Source organism: Anthonomus grandis, chromosome 6 (assembly GCF_022605725.1).
Source record: "Anthonomus grandis grandis chromosome 6, icAntGran1.3, whole genome shotgun sequence".
Taxonomy (NCBI): domain Eukaryota; kingdom Metazoa; phylum Arthropoda; class Insecta; order Coleoptera; family Curculionidae; genus Anthonomus; species Anthonomus grandis.
This window is the reverse complement of record NC_065551.1, coordinates 35,410,464-35,426,896: the sequence shown is the minus strand read 5'-3', so window position 1 is coordinate 35,426,896 and position 16,433 is coordinate 35,410,464. Positions and strand designations below refer to the sequence as shown.

The 16,433-nt window shown below is 28.4% G+C and overlaps 1 protein-coding gene across 2 annotated transcripts; it reads right to left on the bottom strand.

The window, feature by feature from the left end:
- Positions 1–245: 245 nt before the first annotated feature.
- LOC126737895 (facilitated trehalose transporter Tret1-like) lies at positions 246–12,271 on the bottom strand. 2 transcript variants are annotated; one of them, XM_050442981.1, is made up of 4 exons: positions 12,035–12,271; positions 11,090–11,278; positions 10,818–11,038; positions 246–1,563 (listed from the first exon to the last, which is right to left on the bottom strand). In XM_050442981.1, exons 2-4 carry the CDS (start codon positions 11,163–11,165, stop codon positions 427–429), a joined length of 1,434 nt encoding a protein of 477 aa, XP_050298938.1. In that variant the 5' UTR covers positions 11,166–11,278; positions 12,035–12,271; the 3' UTR covers positions 246–426. The 2 variants fall into 2 exon arrangements, with proteins under 2 accessions (XP_050298938.1, XP_050298939.1); XM_050442982.1 differs by having other exon boundaries at positions 12,059–12,271.
- Between the last annotated feature and the right edge of the window lie 4,162 nt (positions 12,272–16,433).

The following is a 16,433-nucleotide window of genomic DNA, read 5'->3' as shown; positions in this document are numbered from 1 at the left end:
TTATAGGATTCACACAAGGTTCGATTTTCTGCAAAAAAAGGGTTTTTACGATTAAAATGCCCTGAGCTACAGCAATTTTGGCTCATAGCACTTTTTTTCAAAGAAGTCTAACTTTTATCATTGATAACTCGAGAACTATTTCAAACATTGTAACAAAGTTTTTAGTCAAAGTTGAGGAAATTCCTAAGCTTAACTTATTAAGTAAAAATAAGTTATCCTCATGTTATGTTTGTAAAAGAAAAACAGGAAAAACGAACGTGTTTTATTACCTTAAAACGTAAAAAATACCCATAAACTATACACATTAATAAACCCTATTGTTTCAATAGTATATAAGAATAAATCACAGATATAGTAGGTTAATAAATAAACCAAATATATAATAGTCTTTATTACTATTAGTCAATTAAAAAAAAAAAGAAAGTCTTAAGTTTCCTCCAAAAAATTAATCCTACTCTCCGCCGCCGTAACCGCTTGTTTACACTTCAACTCCTGCTGGATCCTTTCCAGACTTTTCCCTTTGGTTTCCGGCAAGACGAAGTAAAAGAACAACGTCCCTAAGAAAGTGGTAAAAGCGAATATATAAAAAGGCACCGCTAACCCCACATAATCAGCGGCAATCTGATACAGTTTCGTGCTTATAATCATGCTTATAGCATTAATCAGTCCACCCAAGCTCATCGCTTTAGCTTTAATGCTTGCCGAGTAAATTTCACTGGTAAATATGTTGGTAACCACCCCTAGGCCACCCCTGAACGCAATATTATAGAGCAGCATTATCGGCAAGGGCAACCAAGACACTTTGGAGATATCCAGATGGGTGTAGTCCCTAACGGTCAAGAAAATCCCTTGGGATAACAGGGCCAAGCAAGTGAAAGTCGAGGAGTAGAACAAGGACAATTTCCTACCGGCTTTATCAATATAAAAGGAGGCAACGATAACCATAACGATTCCAGACGTTATCAGGACCACTGAGGCGAGTATAGGGGACAAATCGGTCGCTTGGGACAACATCACTTGCTGATAAGACATCAGGGCGATACTCCCAGTGAAAACCTGGATAATCCTCGTCACGCTAACCAGAAAAAACGCTTTTTTGTTCGCGTATATCCTAAAGAGATCCCCGTAGCTCCCTTTTTCGGACATTTGCCTGTTGACGTCCAAGGCGAGTTGCTTCAGCTCCTTGTCCACGTCCAACTTACGTCTTAAAGTCTGCAAAGACTTTCTGGCACCCTCCTCATCCTCCTTCATGAAACAATAGTAAGGACTCTCGGGCATATGCACAAAAGTGATCCAGAATATAATAGGGAAGGCCAAACATATGAGGGCGGTGACGTGGATTGACAAGTAGGAGCCCACCAGGTTGATGAACAATTGTCCGAAGAGCAATAGGAGATTGGGAAAGGAGCCCAGGGAGCCTCTGACGGAGGGTTCGGCCACTTCGGCGATGTAGCAGGGGAGGAGGGCCAGGGAGGCTCCCTCGCCCAGGCCTCCCAAGATCCGGGCCACGTAGAGGAGGCCGATGTTGTAGTAGGAGACGTAGATCACGATGAACGATAGGAGCTGAAAGTAAAGAAGTATATAGGAATTAGTAGAGTAGAAGGAACGTAAGTTGAATTGAAATTTGAACTGAATAGTAGTGGATTTTATGCCAGCCAAGATTTTTTTGGTTAACCAGAATATGAATAAAAAAATGTTGAAAGAGGAAAAAATACTTTTCTTTTTTTACCTAAAGTTAGGAAAATTCTCGAGGAACATTTTCATATATGAAGAATTTTTGTAACTCAAGAGCTTTTTGAGCTAGAATCAGATTTATACGAAGTGGACCTAGATCAGTCTATAGCGACACTATTATCTATAATTCAAAAAGTCTATCTAAACAAGAGATGATTTTATTCATAATTAATAATTTAATAAAATTTATTAAAATTTGATATAATTTTATATATAAATATTTAGTACAAAGACATTGTTAATAGATTGGATATTATCAGCGAAGTCATCTCTTGTTCATGCATATTAAATTGAAAAAACGGTGATTTTGCAGAAAAATTTCTTACTGGATAAAAATGTGGGGTGGGTGGGGGGGCAAGGGTAATGTTATTGAAAAACGGTGATTTTTGCAGAAAATATTTGCCTTAAAGCAAAAAACAATTAATTTATTTAATAACTCACTTTTTCAGGTAACAGAAAATTAACTATTATAATATATATTATTCTTTATTATTTTTTGCAAAAAAACGTTTTTTATCAACATTCTCCTTGACCCCTCACCCACCCCACATTTTTATCTAGTAAGAAATTTTTCTGTAAAATCACTGTTCTTCAGAATTTTCTAAAAAACAAATATAAATTATAGGGTTATAGGACACACAAGGTAAAAATGAAAAAATGTTGAAGGTGGAAAAAATACTTTTCTTTTTTCACCTAAAGTTAAGGAAACTCCTAAGGAACATTTTCATATATGAAGAATTTTTGTAGCTCAAGAGCTTTTTGAGTTAGACTCAGATTTAGTCTAAAGAGGGTCTTTAGATTAGTCTAAAAGTGAAACCTTCGGTTGAAATTTAATATAATACCTATAGAGACACTTTTAACTATATTTCAAAAAGTGTACCTAAACAAGAGATGATTTCATCAATATTAAATAATTTAATAACATTGTTTATGAAAATTTGATATATAAATATTTAGTACAAAAACATTGTTAATAGATTGGATATTATCAGCGAAGTCATCTCTTGTTCGTGCATATTAATTTGAAAACCAGTGATTTTGCAGTAAAATTTCTTACTAGATAAAAATGTGGGGTGGGTGGGGGGGGTACAGGTAATAATATTGAAAAACAGTGATTTTTGCAGAAAATATTTGCCTTACAGTAAAAAACAATTAATTTATTGAATAACTCATTTTTTCAGGTAACAGAAAATTAACTATTATAATATATATTAGTATTTATTATTTTTTGCAAAAACAACGTTTTTTATCAATACTACCGTTGCCCCCCCACCCACCCCACACATTTACCCATTGAGAAATTCTTTGTAAAATCACTGTTCTTTAGAATTTTCTAAAAAATAAATATGAATTATAGGGTTATAGATATTGATTAAAGGATTCACACAAGCTTCGAAAAAATATTAATAAAGATTAGAAGGAAGAAAAATAAAAGAAACGTGTGAATAAAAAGTAATTTGACAAGGAAATTAATTAAAATTGAGAATTATTGACCAATTAGTTTATTAAACAACTTTTCTAAAATTCTAGAGAAATGCATTAAGGATCGCTTAAAATCATTTCTAAACTCGCTTGGTGTATTATCAGATAATCAATTTGGATTCTCAGAGGGTATCGGCACGGCACGTGCAGTCTATAAACTCATATCTGAAGTTACTAATAACCTTAACAACGGTAAAAAATGTATTGCTGTTTTTATAGATCTTGCTAAGGCCTTCGATACTGTGCCACACAACTTCCTTATAAATACTTTAGAACACTATGGGGTTAGAGGTTTGGCAAAACAGGTACTTCGGAGAACAATTTCTTAAACTAAATGATACTCTTAGTAATCCTGAAATAATTTTGGGACCAATTCTCTTTGTGGCCTATATAAACGAATTGCTGAAATTAAAAATACCAGGACATATTTGACAAGTTTCGCCGATGACATGACCTTAATTTTCAAGGGCAACACATGGGAAGAAGCGAAAAACACTTTGTGTGTAGGTTTTGGACAGGTCAGAGATTGGTTATGTACCCAAAAACTCAGGATAAACATGGAGAAGACAAATTATATAGCTTTTTCTATATGTAATAAAAATAGACCACCATTTAACTATATAACTGTCAACCATAAAACTAACGAAGTAATCACTGAATAAACTTATAAAACTAAATATCTTGGCATTATCATTGACCAACACTTAAAATGGAATTAACATATTATTGGTTATCTCTGTGATAAAGTCAGAACTTTAATACATAAATTTTATGTTCATCGGGAAATAATGGGCAATAAATTATGTTTGCTTGTTTATAAATCATTAGCTGAGTCTCTCCTCTCGTATTGCATAGTTGCATGGGTCGGTACTTATAAAACTATTCTTCAACCTTTAAAAGTAGTACAAAACTACATTCTTAGGGACATTCATAGGAAAAATAAGCTCTGCTCTACCGAGTTACTTTATAATGAAAATATTAGTGATATAAGTCCTCTGTATGTACAATTGCTCTTTTGTACATAAAACTGATATAGCAAAGAGACAAATCACGCATTCCCAATGTACCAGAAGTAATATGTACAACAATTTGAATTTACCACAAAATCATAAGCAAAAAAACCTTCATTTTATAGATTATTTAGGGCCAAAATTTTATAACTTACTTCCTCCTGATATTAAAAATATAAAAAACCATAGAATATTCAATAGAGAAATAAAAAACTATATATATATTAATTTTAATAAATTTAGACCAATGATTAGTTGAATTTACTGGTTCAACTGGTTTTCTTTTCGTGGTTTTAATGTAAATAGTGTATATTTTTAAATGTAACAGATTTATCTGAAATTACGTTATTTTCATTTAGGTTCAATTTTGTTTTTGATTATTGATATTGAATTGATTTAAAGCATGCATTCTGTTATATTTCTTACTAGTTTATTTTTGTGTATAATATGTATATTATTCTGTTAATAAGTTTATTTTGATTGTTAAGGAAAGAGTTGGAATCCAAGCATTTTTTGTAAGAGTATAATTTGGTTTTTCTGATATTGTAATTCGAACATAAGCATGCACAAGTATTAAGTTACTTAAATGCTTATTTCGTATATTATAAACATTTCGTATATGTAATTGTATTATAAGAATAAGAATAAACGAATAAATTTGAAGAATAAACGAATTAAAAAAAATTGAATTATTTAAGAAGGAATATTAAAGAAGTAAATCTAACAAGAAAATTCTAAGGAACATTGTCAAAAACGCGTTAGAAGATATTAAAATGATTCAATTATATTCTTTGAATTAGAAAATTCAAATAATATAATCGAATTAAGACGGGTTTAATTAAGCACATTTAGCTGGAAAAATTAAGAAAATTAATTATTATAAAGTTACAAAAAATACAAAACTAAAAATGTTTTATATGATTGACTTTTTATTTAAATTTATACAAGAAAAAGGTGTATTTAATAAGTTAAATGGTACTTTTAATGTACAGATGTACCATGAATATAATAAGAATGTATTTTTATATGGGTGTTTGTAATGTATAAGGATTATTTTTTGACTAAGAAAATAAAAAAAATATTTTTTTAGAATAGGTTCTGAAAATAAAAAAAAAAATTCCTTTTTGTTATTTTTTCTATTTTAGTGCATTTTTAACCTTTTAGGATTGAAAAAAGTTGATATCAAAATTAATTGTTTTTTGATAATTTCCTTTAAAGAGAATTTGAAAAATTAATTCAAAATTCAAACAATTAAATTTTTAAAATTATTTTTTTTTAGTGTAAATTTGAGTTCAGCATATTTTTGCCAAATTGGAAAAATATTAAATTAAATATTCAGAATTAAAAAAAAAAATACTCTCATATAGGATGTTTATAAAATCTGAGGCATATCCTGGGAATAATTAAGATGTTCCTGAGATGTTCTAAGGATAATTTGTATTATCAAAGTAAACATTCTTTGACTAATGGTAAATAATTATTAAAATTTTGTTGGTAATAGATATTATTAATACTTTGTCTAACGGTGTTTTCCCAGATGATTTGAAACTCTCTACTGTTATTCCTGTTCCCAAAGTACAAAACACAAATTTGCATAATGAATTTAGACCCATTAACACGGTACCTGTCTATGAAAAGCTCCTTGAGAATTGTGTTAAGGAACAACTTGTTGAGTTTTGTGATAAAGGCAAAATAATTGTTCCTGGACAGTCGGGATTTCGTGAGCATTATTCTTGTGAATCCGCTGTCGTTAATATTTGTGATGATTTTCTCAAAGCTATCGACTGTGATAATCTTGTTTTAGCGATATTTTTAGATTTTAAGAGAGCGTTCGAAACAATAGATAGACAAATTTTAATTTATTTATTAAAATTTGATATAATTTTGTATATAAATATTTAGTACAAAAACATTGTTAATAGATTGGATATTATCAGCGAAGTCATCTCTTGATCGTGCATATTAATTTGAAAACCAGTGATTTTGCAGTAAAATTTCTTACTAGATAAAAATGTGGGGTGGGTGGGGGGCTACAGGTAATAATATTGGAAAACAGTGATTTTTGCAGAAAATATTTGCCTTACAGCAAAAAACAATTAATTTATTGAATAACTCACTTTTTCAGGTAACAGAAAATTAACTATTATAATTTATATCATTCTTTAATATTTTTTGCAAAAAAAAACGTTTTTTATCAATATTCTCCTTGCCCCCCCCACCCACCCCACATTTTTATCTAGTAAGAAATTTTTCTGCAAAATCACTGTTCTTCAGAATTTTCTAAAAAACAAATATAAATTATAGGGTTATAGGACACACAAGGTAAAAATGAAAAAATGTTGAAGGTGGAAAAAATACTTTTCTTTTTTTACTTAAAGTTAAGGAAATTCCTAAGGAACATTTTCATATATGAAGAATTTTTGTAGCTCAAGAGCTTTTTGAGTTAGACTCACATTTAGTCTAAAGAGAGTCTTTAGATTAGTCTAAAAGTGAAACCTTCGGTTGAAATTTAATATAATACCTATAGAGACACTTTTAACTATAATTCAAAAAGTGTATCTAAACAAAAGATGATTTCATCAATATTAAATAATTTAATAACATTGTTTATGAAAATTTGATATAATTTTATATATAAATATTTAGTACAAAAACATTGTTAATAGATTGGATATTATCAGCGAAGTCATCTCTTGATCGTGCATATTAATTTGAAAACCAGTGATTTTGCAGTAAAATTTCTTACTAGATAAAAATGTGGGGTGGGTGGGGGGGGTACAGGTAATAATATTGAAAAACAGTGAGTTTTGCAGAAAATATTTGCCTTACAGTAAAAAACAATTAATTTATTGAATAACTCATTTTTTCAGGTAACAGAAAATTAACTATTATAATATATATTAGTATTTATTATTTTTTGCAAAAACAACGTTTTTTATCAATACTACCATTGCCCCCCCACCCACCCCACACATTTACCCATTGAGAAATTCTTTGTAAAATCACTGTTCTTTAGAATTTTCTTAAAAATAAATATGAATTATAGGGTTATAGATATTGATTAAAGGATTCACACAAGCTTCGAAAAAATATTAATGAAGATTAGAAGGAAGAAAAATAAAAGAAACGTGTGAATAAAAAATAATTTGACAAAGAAATTTATTGAAAAAAATTTAATTATTTAAGAAGGAACATTGAAGAAGTAAATCTAACAAGAAAAATTCTAAGGAACATTGTCAAAAACGCGTTAGAAGATATTAAAATGATTCAATTATATCCTATGGATTAGAAAATTTAAGTAATATAATCGAATTAAGACGGGTTTAATTAAGCACATTTAGCTGAAAAAAATAAGAAAATTAATTAATATAAAGTTGCAAATAATGCAAAACTAAAGATGGTTTATATGATTGACTTTTTATTTAAATTTATACAAGAAAAAAGTGTATTTAATAACTTAAATGGTAGTTTTAATGTACAGATGTGCCATGAATGTAATAAGAATGTACTTTTATATAGGTGTTTGTAATAACATTTGAGGGTTATTTTTTATCTATTATAATAAAAAAAATATTTTTTTTGGAAGGCTTACATTTTTTAATTTGTCGAATTAAAGAAATGACTTAAAAAAAAAATTAAGAAAGAAATAAAAATATTTTTCCGTTGTTTTATTTTTCAGTTAATTTTTTTATCTTTTAGTGCATTTTTAACCTTTTAGGATTGAAAAAAGTTATTATCAAAATTAATTGTTTTTTGATAATTTCCTTTAAATAGAATTTGGAAAATGAATTCAAAATTCAACCAATTAAATTTCTTAATTACCTATTTTTTTTCATTGTAAATTTGAATTCAGCATATTTTTGCAAAATTCAAAAAAAAAATAGATATAAAAGAATATACTCTCATATACACTACCGGCCAAAAGTGAAGAAACATTTACAAATTTAACAATAACATCTTAACATACAAGATATTATTTTACGTTTTTAGTAGAAAATATTTAGCTCTATTGCAGCACAAAAACACATCCTTCTTGTTTGTATTTACCTTATCAGTTGATCAAAAAATTATTTATGCTATTTTATGCGGACAAAAGTGAATAAACATTCCAAACAAATCTTATTTGGTATTTAAAGTGATTATTTATCATTAGTTTGATCTTAACGTTGAGTGTTAAACTGTTATATACGATTTGTGCAAAATGCCTCGCGGAATATATCTGAGTATTGATCTCCGATAATTAATTGTTTCAAAATTTCAAGCTGGTGCTGGTGTAAAACAAAGTGAAATTGCTAGGCAAATTAATCGTAATAGATCCGTAGTTTTAAAAACTATTGCTGCTTTTAAAAAGTATAATAGTCCAAGGTATGGACGGTCAAGGAAAACGAATAAAGTAATTGAGAGAAAAATAAAAATGTTGGCAACAGAACATCCTTTTATGCCCGCCACAGAAATTTATAATGAAATACTTACCTGGGGTTTCGGTATCTGCGCGTACTATTCGTCGTCGTTTGACTGAATTTGGACTTTATAGCCAAAGTCGTCCAGCCAAAAAACCATTCATTTCTAAAAAGAATAGATTGGCTAGACTCCAATTTGCACAGGAACATCTTGATTGGACAACCCAAAAGTGGAATACGGTTCAATTTTTTGATGAAAGTAAGTTCTGCCTATTCGGATCTGATGGAATGAAATGGGTTCGTTGTCCTGCCAATACTAGACTTAATCCAAAGTACACCAGGGCAACTGTGAAACATGGAGGAGGCAATATCATGGTTTGGGGTTGCTTTTTCGGATCAGGAGTAGGACCATTAAGAAAAGTTGAAGGAAAAATGGACAGATTTCAATTTTTAAGAATTCTTCAGGAACATATGCTTCCATACGCAGAAGAAAATATGCCGCTTCGATGGTCGTTTCAGCAGGAGAACGATCCGAAGCATACCGCAAAAGTAGTAAAGAAATGGTTTGAAAACAATAATGTGCCCCTTATGAAATGGCCCGCACAAAGTCCGGATCTAAACCCAATAGAAAACCTATGGGACCATTTAGATAGGAAAATCAGACAAAAAAATAAAGATAAACTTAGAAACCAGGATGATTTGTTCACAGCTCTTCAAGAGGAGCGGAATTCCATTTCAGCAGATTATATTGACAGCCTAATGAACTCTGTGCGAAGTCGGTGTGCTGAAGTTATAAAAAATAAGGGTTTTGCTTCACATTATTAGTCTTTGTAGGTACAACTAACTAATACATTGTGTATAAAAAATTAATATAAAAATAGTGTTTCTCCACTTTTGTCCCCTGTAAAAACAAGAATAAAATATACAAGTTGTCACTTCCTTTTTTTTAAATTTTTTGTTGAGGTACTGAAGACTAGAATCAAAATTATATTTCAAAAAAAATGAAAAATTAATGATCAAATACACTAATATAAAAATAAATACAAAAGACACTTTGTTTCTCCACTTTTGTCCGGTAGTGTAGGATGCTTATAATATCTGAGGTATATCCTGGGAATAATTAACACGTTCCTGAGATGTTCTAGGGATAATTTGTGTTATCAAAGTAAATATTCTTGATTGACTAATATTACAAAAATTAATAATGACATTTTTTATTTTAAAAAGTATCATTTAATAATTTTTCGAGTTTTTTTATCAATGAATTATTCTTTTATTCTTTATAATTTAATTTTTTAATTCTTTAGAATTCAAAAAAATAGAATTTTTAAAATTTATTTTTTTATTGTAAATTTCAATTAAAAATATTTTATTTATTTTTGAAATAATCGAAAAAAGTAAATATTAACTTTTAGAACCTAAAAAAAAATGTTTTTACTTTTTTAAAGAGACTTGCATAAATCCAAAATAAAAAGTGCAAAAAAAATAATTTTGGCTTAATTTAATTTTAAGGAAAATGCCAAAATTATAAAAAAAAGTGTTTCTATATTTTATTTAAATTTTCCATAATTTATTTAAATATTTAATTTATTTTAAGTCAAATTGAAAGGGTTAAACTTTTACTATTTTTACATTTTGCAAAAATCTCCCAAAATTAGTTCATTTTTTCTGTTGTGAAATTGTGCAAACAGTTACATTTAGTTTAAATAATTTATGAAGATATAATAAATAAGATAATTAAATAAATTAAATTCTTATACAAAAATATTAACTTGTTGATATTTAAGTAAAGGGATTTTCATTTTAAAAAAATTATACATAGGTGTAAAAATTTCATAAATTTTTTCCCAAAAAAAATAAAATAAAAATAAATTTTTGAAATTTGTTAAATAAATTTAAATTGAATTAAACAAACTTAAAAATTATTTTTTTTTTTATGCAAAGTTAGATTTTCGAGTAAAGGCCACTATGAATTTTTTATGTCGCAAAATCCAAAAAATATATAAAATTCAAAATTTAAACAATGGATGACCTAAACCTACTTTAAAAAATAAATAAAAAAATATCACAGGGCTGTCTGGTATTATTAGGCAAAAAAGTAAAATTCTTATAGAAAAATATAAGCACAAATAAACCTTAAGACAAAATAATAAAATAAATGAATAAGGTATAATAAGAAACATTGACTAACCTGGGGTAAACCAATGGCCAACACCGTATATTTCCTCCCAATAAAATCGGCCAAATGCGAGGCTAAAAAACCTCCGGCAACATGCCCTAGCGGCCCAATAATCATCATATAAGAAGCCTCCTCTTCGGTCACCTCTATGGGAAAATCATCCGATAAGATTTTCATTAGGGAGGGACCTCCCCAACCCTGATAAATCCCCGCAGTAAACAGGGTAATCGTAGCTAAAAATAAATCAATTAAAATTCTATTTGTATAAGTAAGTTTTAACTCACCAGTAAATACTGTAAGATATTGAGTGAAATGTCCTCCATCTTCCTTATTAAAAAACCTCTGGACGAGGAAAACCATGGTCAAAAACACCCTCCCGAAACGGTTAAATAATGTTAAAATACGTCATGTTTTGGAGCAACGTTCTCTTTTCTATCGCACACTCATGCTTCGTTTTTGTTACTGAATGGAACCTGCAAAATGTGGAATTTATCGAAAGAATTCCTGATGGCTTTTTATTGGAACCACGTTTTATGCGTTTCGAACGCGATTTTATTATTATTTGGAACCAAATTAGTTTTTATCGAAAATTGATTCGTTTTAATTTCGGCGTAACGACTTAGGCGATATGGGTTTTTTTTTACAGTAAGCAACGCAATTGATATTAATTTTTTTTTAATTAATTAATTACTACAAAACAAATAATCTATTTATTCTAAAAGTTTCATTTTTTACATTTCCCGACCAATTTTAAAGAAATATAAACATTTCCAGGCGGTTAAATAATTTTGATTTTTTAATGATATTTAACCAAGTTTAGTATTCAAAAAAGTGAATTTCTTTAACAGAAAGCCCTCAATTTTAATTTTTTTTTTATAATAAATTTATACTAATTAAACACTCAACAGTAAACGAGATTTTATTATGAAATAATAACCGGTCTGTAAAACAATTTTAATGAAATGATAACATAAAAATTAAAAATTTTCCAGGCAGTTTAAATGTTTTGATTCTCTTATTTGAACAATTGTATTTTTTTTACTTAAAAACCCATCAATTTTTAATTACAGAATAAAAAAATTAACATTTAAAATTGTCAAAAAAATCACTTTTTTTAACTACTGTTGCCTCGACAAATAATTACAAACAGTAAATAATAATATTGAAATTTTTTTTTTTAAATTTCCCAAAAAAAAACCGAAATTTTCCTTTAAAAAAAAAACACTTACCAGTTACATACAAAAGGGACTTACCTAAACCTGAAACCGTTTATACAAACTCACGATACTGAGTCCATTTACTCTTCTTCTTCTTCTGCTTCTCGGTGCATCACCACCACTAAAAACAAAGAAAAAAAATCGCAAACTCAAACCCGGTACATTAAAATAAATGTTTTTCTCTCTTTCTTACGCGTACAGTTTACAGAAAATTTACGATGGAATAAGGCGAGGGACCTTCGAACTCGTTTCGCGTCTCTATATTGAATAAATTTCAATTGTATGTATGTATTAATATTATTATTACATATTTTATAGGTTTTTAGTTATGTTAGGCATTCGTTTTATAGTATAATAACAATAAAACCTTGCTTTCTTATATAGTTGAGAAAAAAAATAACATTGGGAATTCATTATAATAGAATTGAATAATTAATGATTTGGGTCTTCCCTCTTGATATTTGAAAATTTTTTAGTTTTTTTGATACAAATTAAAGACGTCAGTGGAATTTAAAAAAAAAAAACAGCCAAAAATGTATGGGAATATTTAGGTACTGAATACTATATTTTAGTTTGTTAGAATTATTTTTCTGTATAAAGGTAAATTAATGCAAAAGGAAATAGGGATTGAAAAGGTTTTTTTGACTAAAAAATATCACTGCATAAAAAAAACTATAAATCAATTTTTTTTTAAATAAAATCCTAAATAAGGTCTTTCAAAATTTAAAAATTTTGACTTTTGCGCTTTTATTTTTGTTCAAAATTCTTTAGTGTGAAAATTTGTAATTTTTAAATGAAAACTTGGAAAACTAGAAAATAAATAAAACTCGGAACTACAAAAATTAAAATTGCTTTAGGTGCCTGGAAAAATTAAATAATTTTAAATGTTTATTTTTTTAATATGTATTATTATTAGTTTGTGTATTATTAAAAGTTGATAAGTTTTTAAGCAAAAAAAAAAAATACAATTTTTCAAATAAAAGAATCAAAATGCCTGGAAAAGTCTAAATAATTTTTAATTAAGATTTTTATGTTATTAATTTATTAAAATTGTTTGGCAGTTTTATAGTCCATAGTCCTAGTTTTTCCAGCACGTTCACAATTCACTTTTCAACTCTCTGGACTTAATTCTTTATTTATTCCAGGCAATTCAACTCATTACTAGCTTTCCAGGCAATTGTAATTATTAATAAATGTCCAAATGTATTTAAATTGCCTGAAGTTTCGTCTACTATTGCAGCTTCCTCAGGGCACAAAACTTAATGTGTTTAGGGTCTTTTTTTTCAAAATCTTTTAAGGAATTAAAGCATCTTTCAAGTTTTCCACGCTTTTGGAATCATTTTTGCCAACTTCCAGGCAATTTAAATGTTTTTCACGTTTTTCCAGAGTATTGAAAGATTCTAGGCACCTTAGACTTATTCTTCAAGTTGCAAATGTACTCATTTGAAGGAAAATATAAGGAAATCTAATTGTACACTAGTTAAAGTACCTTAAAATTTACATACAAATTTAATAGAAGAGAAAGGGAGTAAGGAAGCTAGGCCATGACAGAGTGAAAAGCTTGATCATTTTTGTAAAAATTAATTGCTTAAGACTATTTGTCACAAATTTCTAAAGTGGTAAAATTGAAATGCAAAAATCGCGATAATTGGAGGAATTTGGGCTCTTAAAAGAAGGCCAATTCAAAGTCAAATGCTTATTTACTAATTTCACATTAAATTGACCTTCTCGTAAATAGTTCCTTGGACACCAATCTCATAAATGTTTACACCGATCTATATATTTTTACCTACTAAGAGTAATATTTTTACCCTGACAAGTGCCAAAGAACAAAAGGAAATAAATAAAGTACAGTAACAATAAAGAAATTAAACAAACGCATGGAGAAACCTCACAACTTTGAGGAAGGTCTTTAATAAATTTGGAAATAAACCTCGTAAAGCGACGCTTTCGATGGTTATAGAGAGTTTACGACGAATTGCTCCCTTCTAGTGATTGGTCATTATTTTGATGGTAATAAATAAAAGAAACAATCAAGAAATAAAAAAAAACCTAATTTGAAATAATTATTCCCAAAAAAACGCCTGAAATCCTCACTCAAACACCAGTTGAACCCAATAAAAAAATCGATAAAAATGCTCTCGTTTAACTACTGAAAAGTCTAGGATCCTCATTACATTTCGTCAGTGAGTTCCATCAGTTTATGCCAGGAAGGATGATGATGATCCTCTCTCGCTTTTTCTTATAGGCATAAGATATGACATGACAAAGTGAAAAGTTTGATAATTTGTGTAAATAATTGCTTAAGACTATTTGTCACAAATTTCTAAAGTGATAAAATTGAAATGCAAAAATTGCGATAATTGGAGGAATTCTATAGCGGTGCACTCTTAAAAGAAGGCCAATTCAAACTCAAATGCTTATTTAATAATTTCAAATTAAATTGACCTTCTTGTAAATAGTTCCTTGGATACCAATCTCATAAATGTTGCATCGATTTATCCAGAGAGTCTTCTTAGAGTGATATTTTTACCCTCACAAGTGCCAAAAAACAAAAGGAAATAAATAAAGTACAGTAACAATAAAGAAATTAAACAAACGCATGTAGAAACCTCACAACTTTGAGGAAGGTCTTTAATAAATTTGGAAATAAACCTCGTAAACCGACGCTTTCGATGGTTATAGAGAGTTTACGACGAATTGCTCCCTTCTAGTGATTGGTCATTATTTTGATGGTAATAAATAAAAGAAACAATCAAGAAATAAAAAAAACCTAATTTGAAATAATTATTCCCAAAAAAACGCCTGAAATCCTTACCCAAACACCAGTTAAACCCAATAAAAAACTGCCTGAAAAAATTGAATAATTTTAATTTTTGAGTTACAGTAGAGTCTCGATAACGTGAACTAATTAGGGATGACTGTGTTCATGTTACTGGATAAAGTTAATTGCATGATAAACTATCACGTATATGTACTTTAAATATATATTTTATTGGAAAATCAAACAAAAACATGTTATACAGTTAGTAATACATAGTTGAAAATGTATGTGTATATGTTTATACATGGTATAAAGAAAAAAATATTTATTATATAGGTAAGTATATGTATGTAAGTAAGTACAATGTACATTATTTTACATATACATATTACATATTACAATTATTGTACAAAATTTTTAAAGAATATTCCCTTGAATATTTCATTTTTTATTTCATAAGAATAGTTTAATTAGTTTTCTAGATTCTGGACCTCAAAGTTGGTGGTCACTTAGAAAACGAAACATTGTTCTTGGATAGCATTACATAAAAAGGCGAATATTTCTAAAATGCTCGCATGAATTGATTTTGATCCAAAATAATATTTTAAAAGAATATTCTCCTGAATAATTCAATTTTTACTTCATAAGAATAGTCCAATTACTTTTTTAGATTTTGTACTTCAAAGTTGGTGGTTACTTAGAAGACGAAACATTGTTCTTGGATAGCATTACAGAAAAGGGCGAATATTTTTAAAATTCTTGCTTGAATTGAGTTTCTTTTAGAACAAAATTTTTCAACAATATTCCTCTGAATATTTCACTTTTTATTTCGTAAGAATAGTTTAATTAGTTTTCTAAATTTAGGACTTCAAAGTGAGTGGTCACTTTGAAAAAAGTGAAAAAACATCGTCCTTAAACTCCACTACCTAAAAAATAGTACATTTCTAAAATTATCCTTTAGATTGAGTTGAACCCTGAATAGCATTTGTCAAGAATATTGTTTTAAGAATTCCGATTTTTATTTTATGAGAATAGTGCAATTAGTTCTTTAGATACTGGACTTTAAAGTGAGTGGTCACTTTGAAAATGAAACATCGTACTCAGATACTTTGTACATCGTATTTGCACTATTAAATGTAATAAAACATCCGTAAAGAATATTCTTCTGAATATTTTGCTTTTTGTTTCACGAGATTAGTTCATTTACTTCTTGTACTTATTACTTCTTTTAATTAACTCCTTTTTTTCTTTTTTTTTCCTTTCTCTATCACTTTTATTGTTTTTTTTCCTTTCAATTTTTTTCTACTTCTTTCAAGAACCCGTTGACTTTGTAGTCTTATTTTTTTTTACTTGCGTCTTTTAGCACACTCCTTCTTTCCATCTTTTTCTGTAAATATCCTCTTAATTAATTATTTTGCACTTTTTTTATTAATAATCGTCTCTTTTCTTACCTCCTATTTCCTCTCTTCATCTCTTCAGATCCTCAGATCAGATTCTCTTCTTCCTAGTTCTAATTTTCAACTTTTTTTATTTCTGGCTTTTATTTCTTTTGTTTTTTTTTACTGTCTATATCCTTCTCTTTCTTTTCCACTTCCTTGTTATACACTTTCAACTCCAAACCCCCACATTTGAAGTTCAATTATTTTT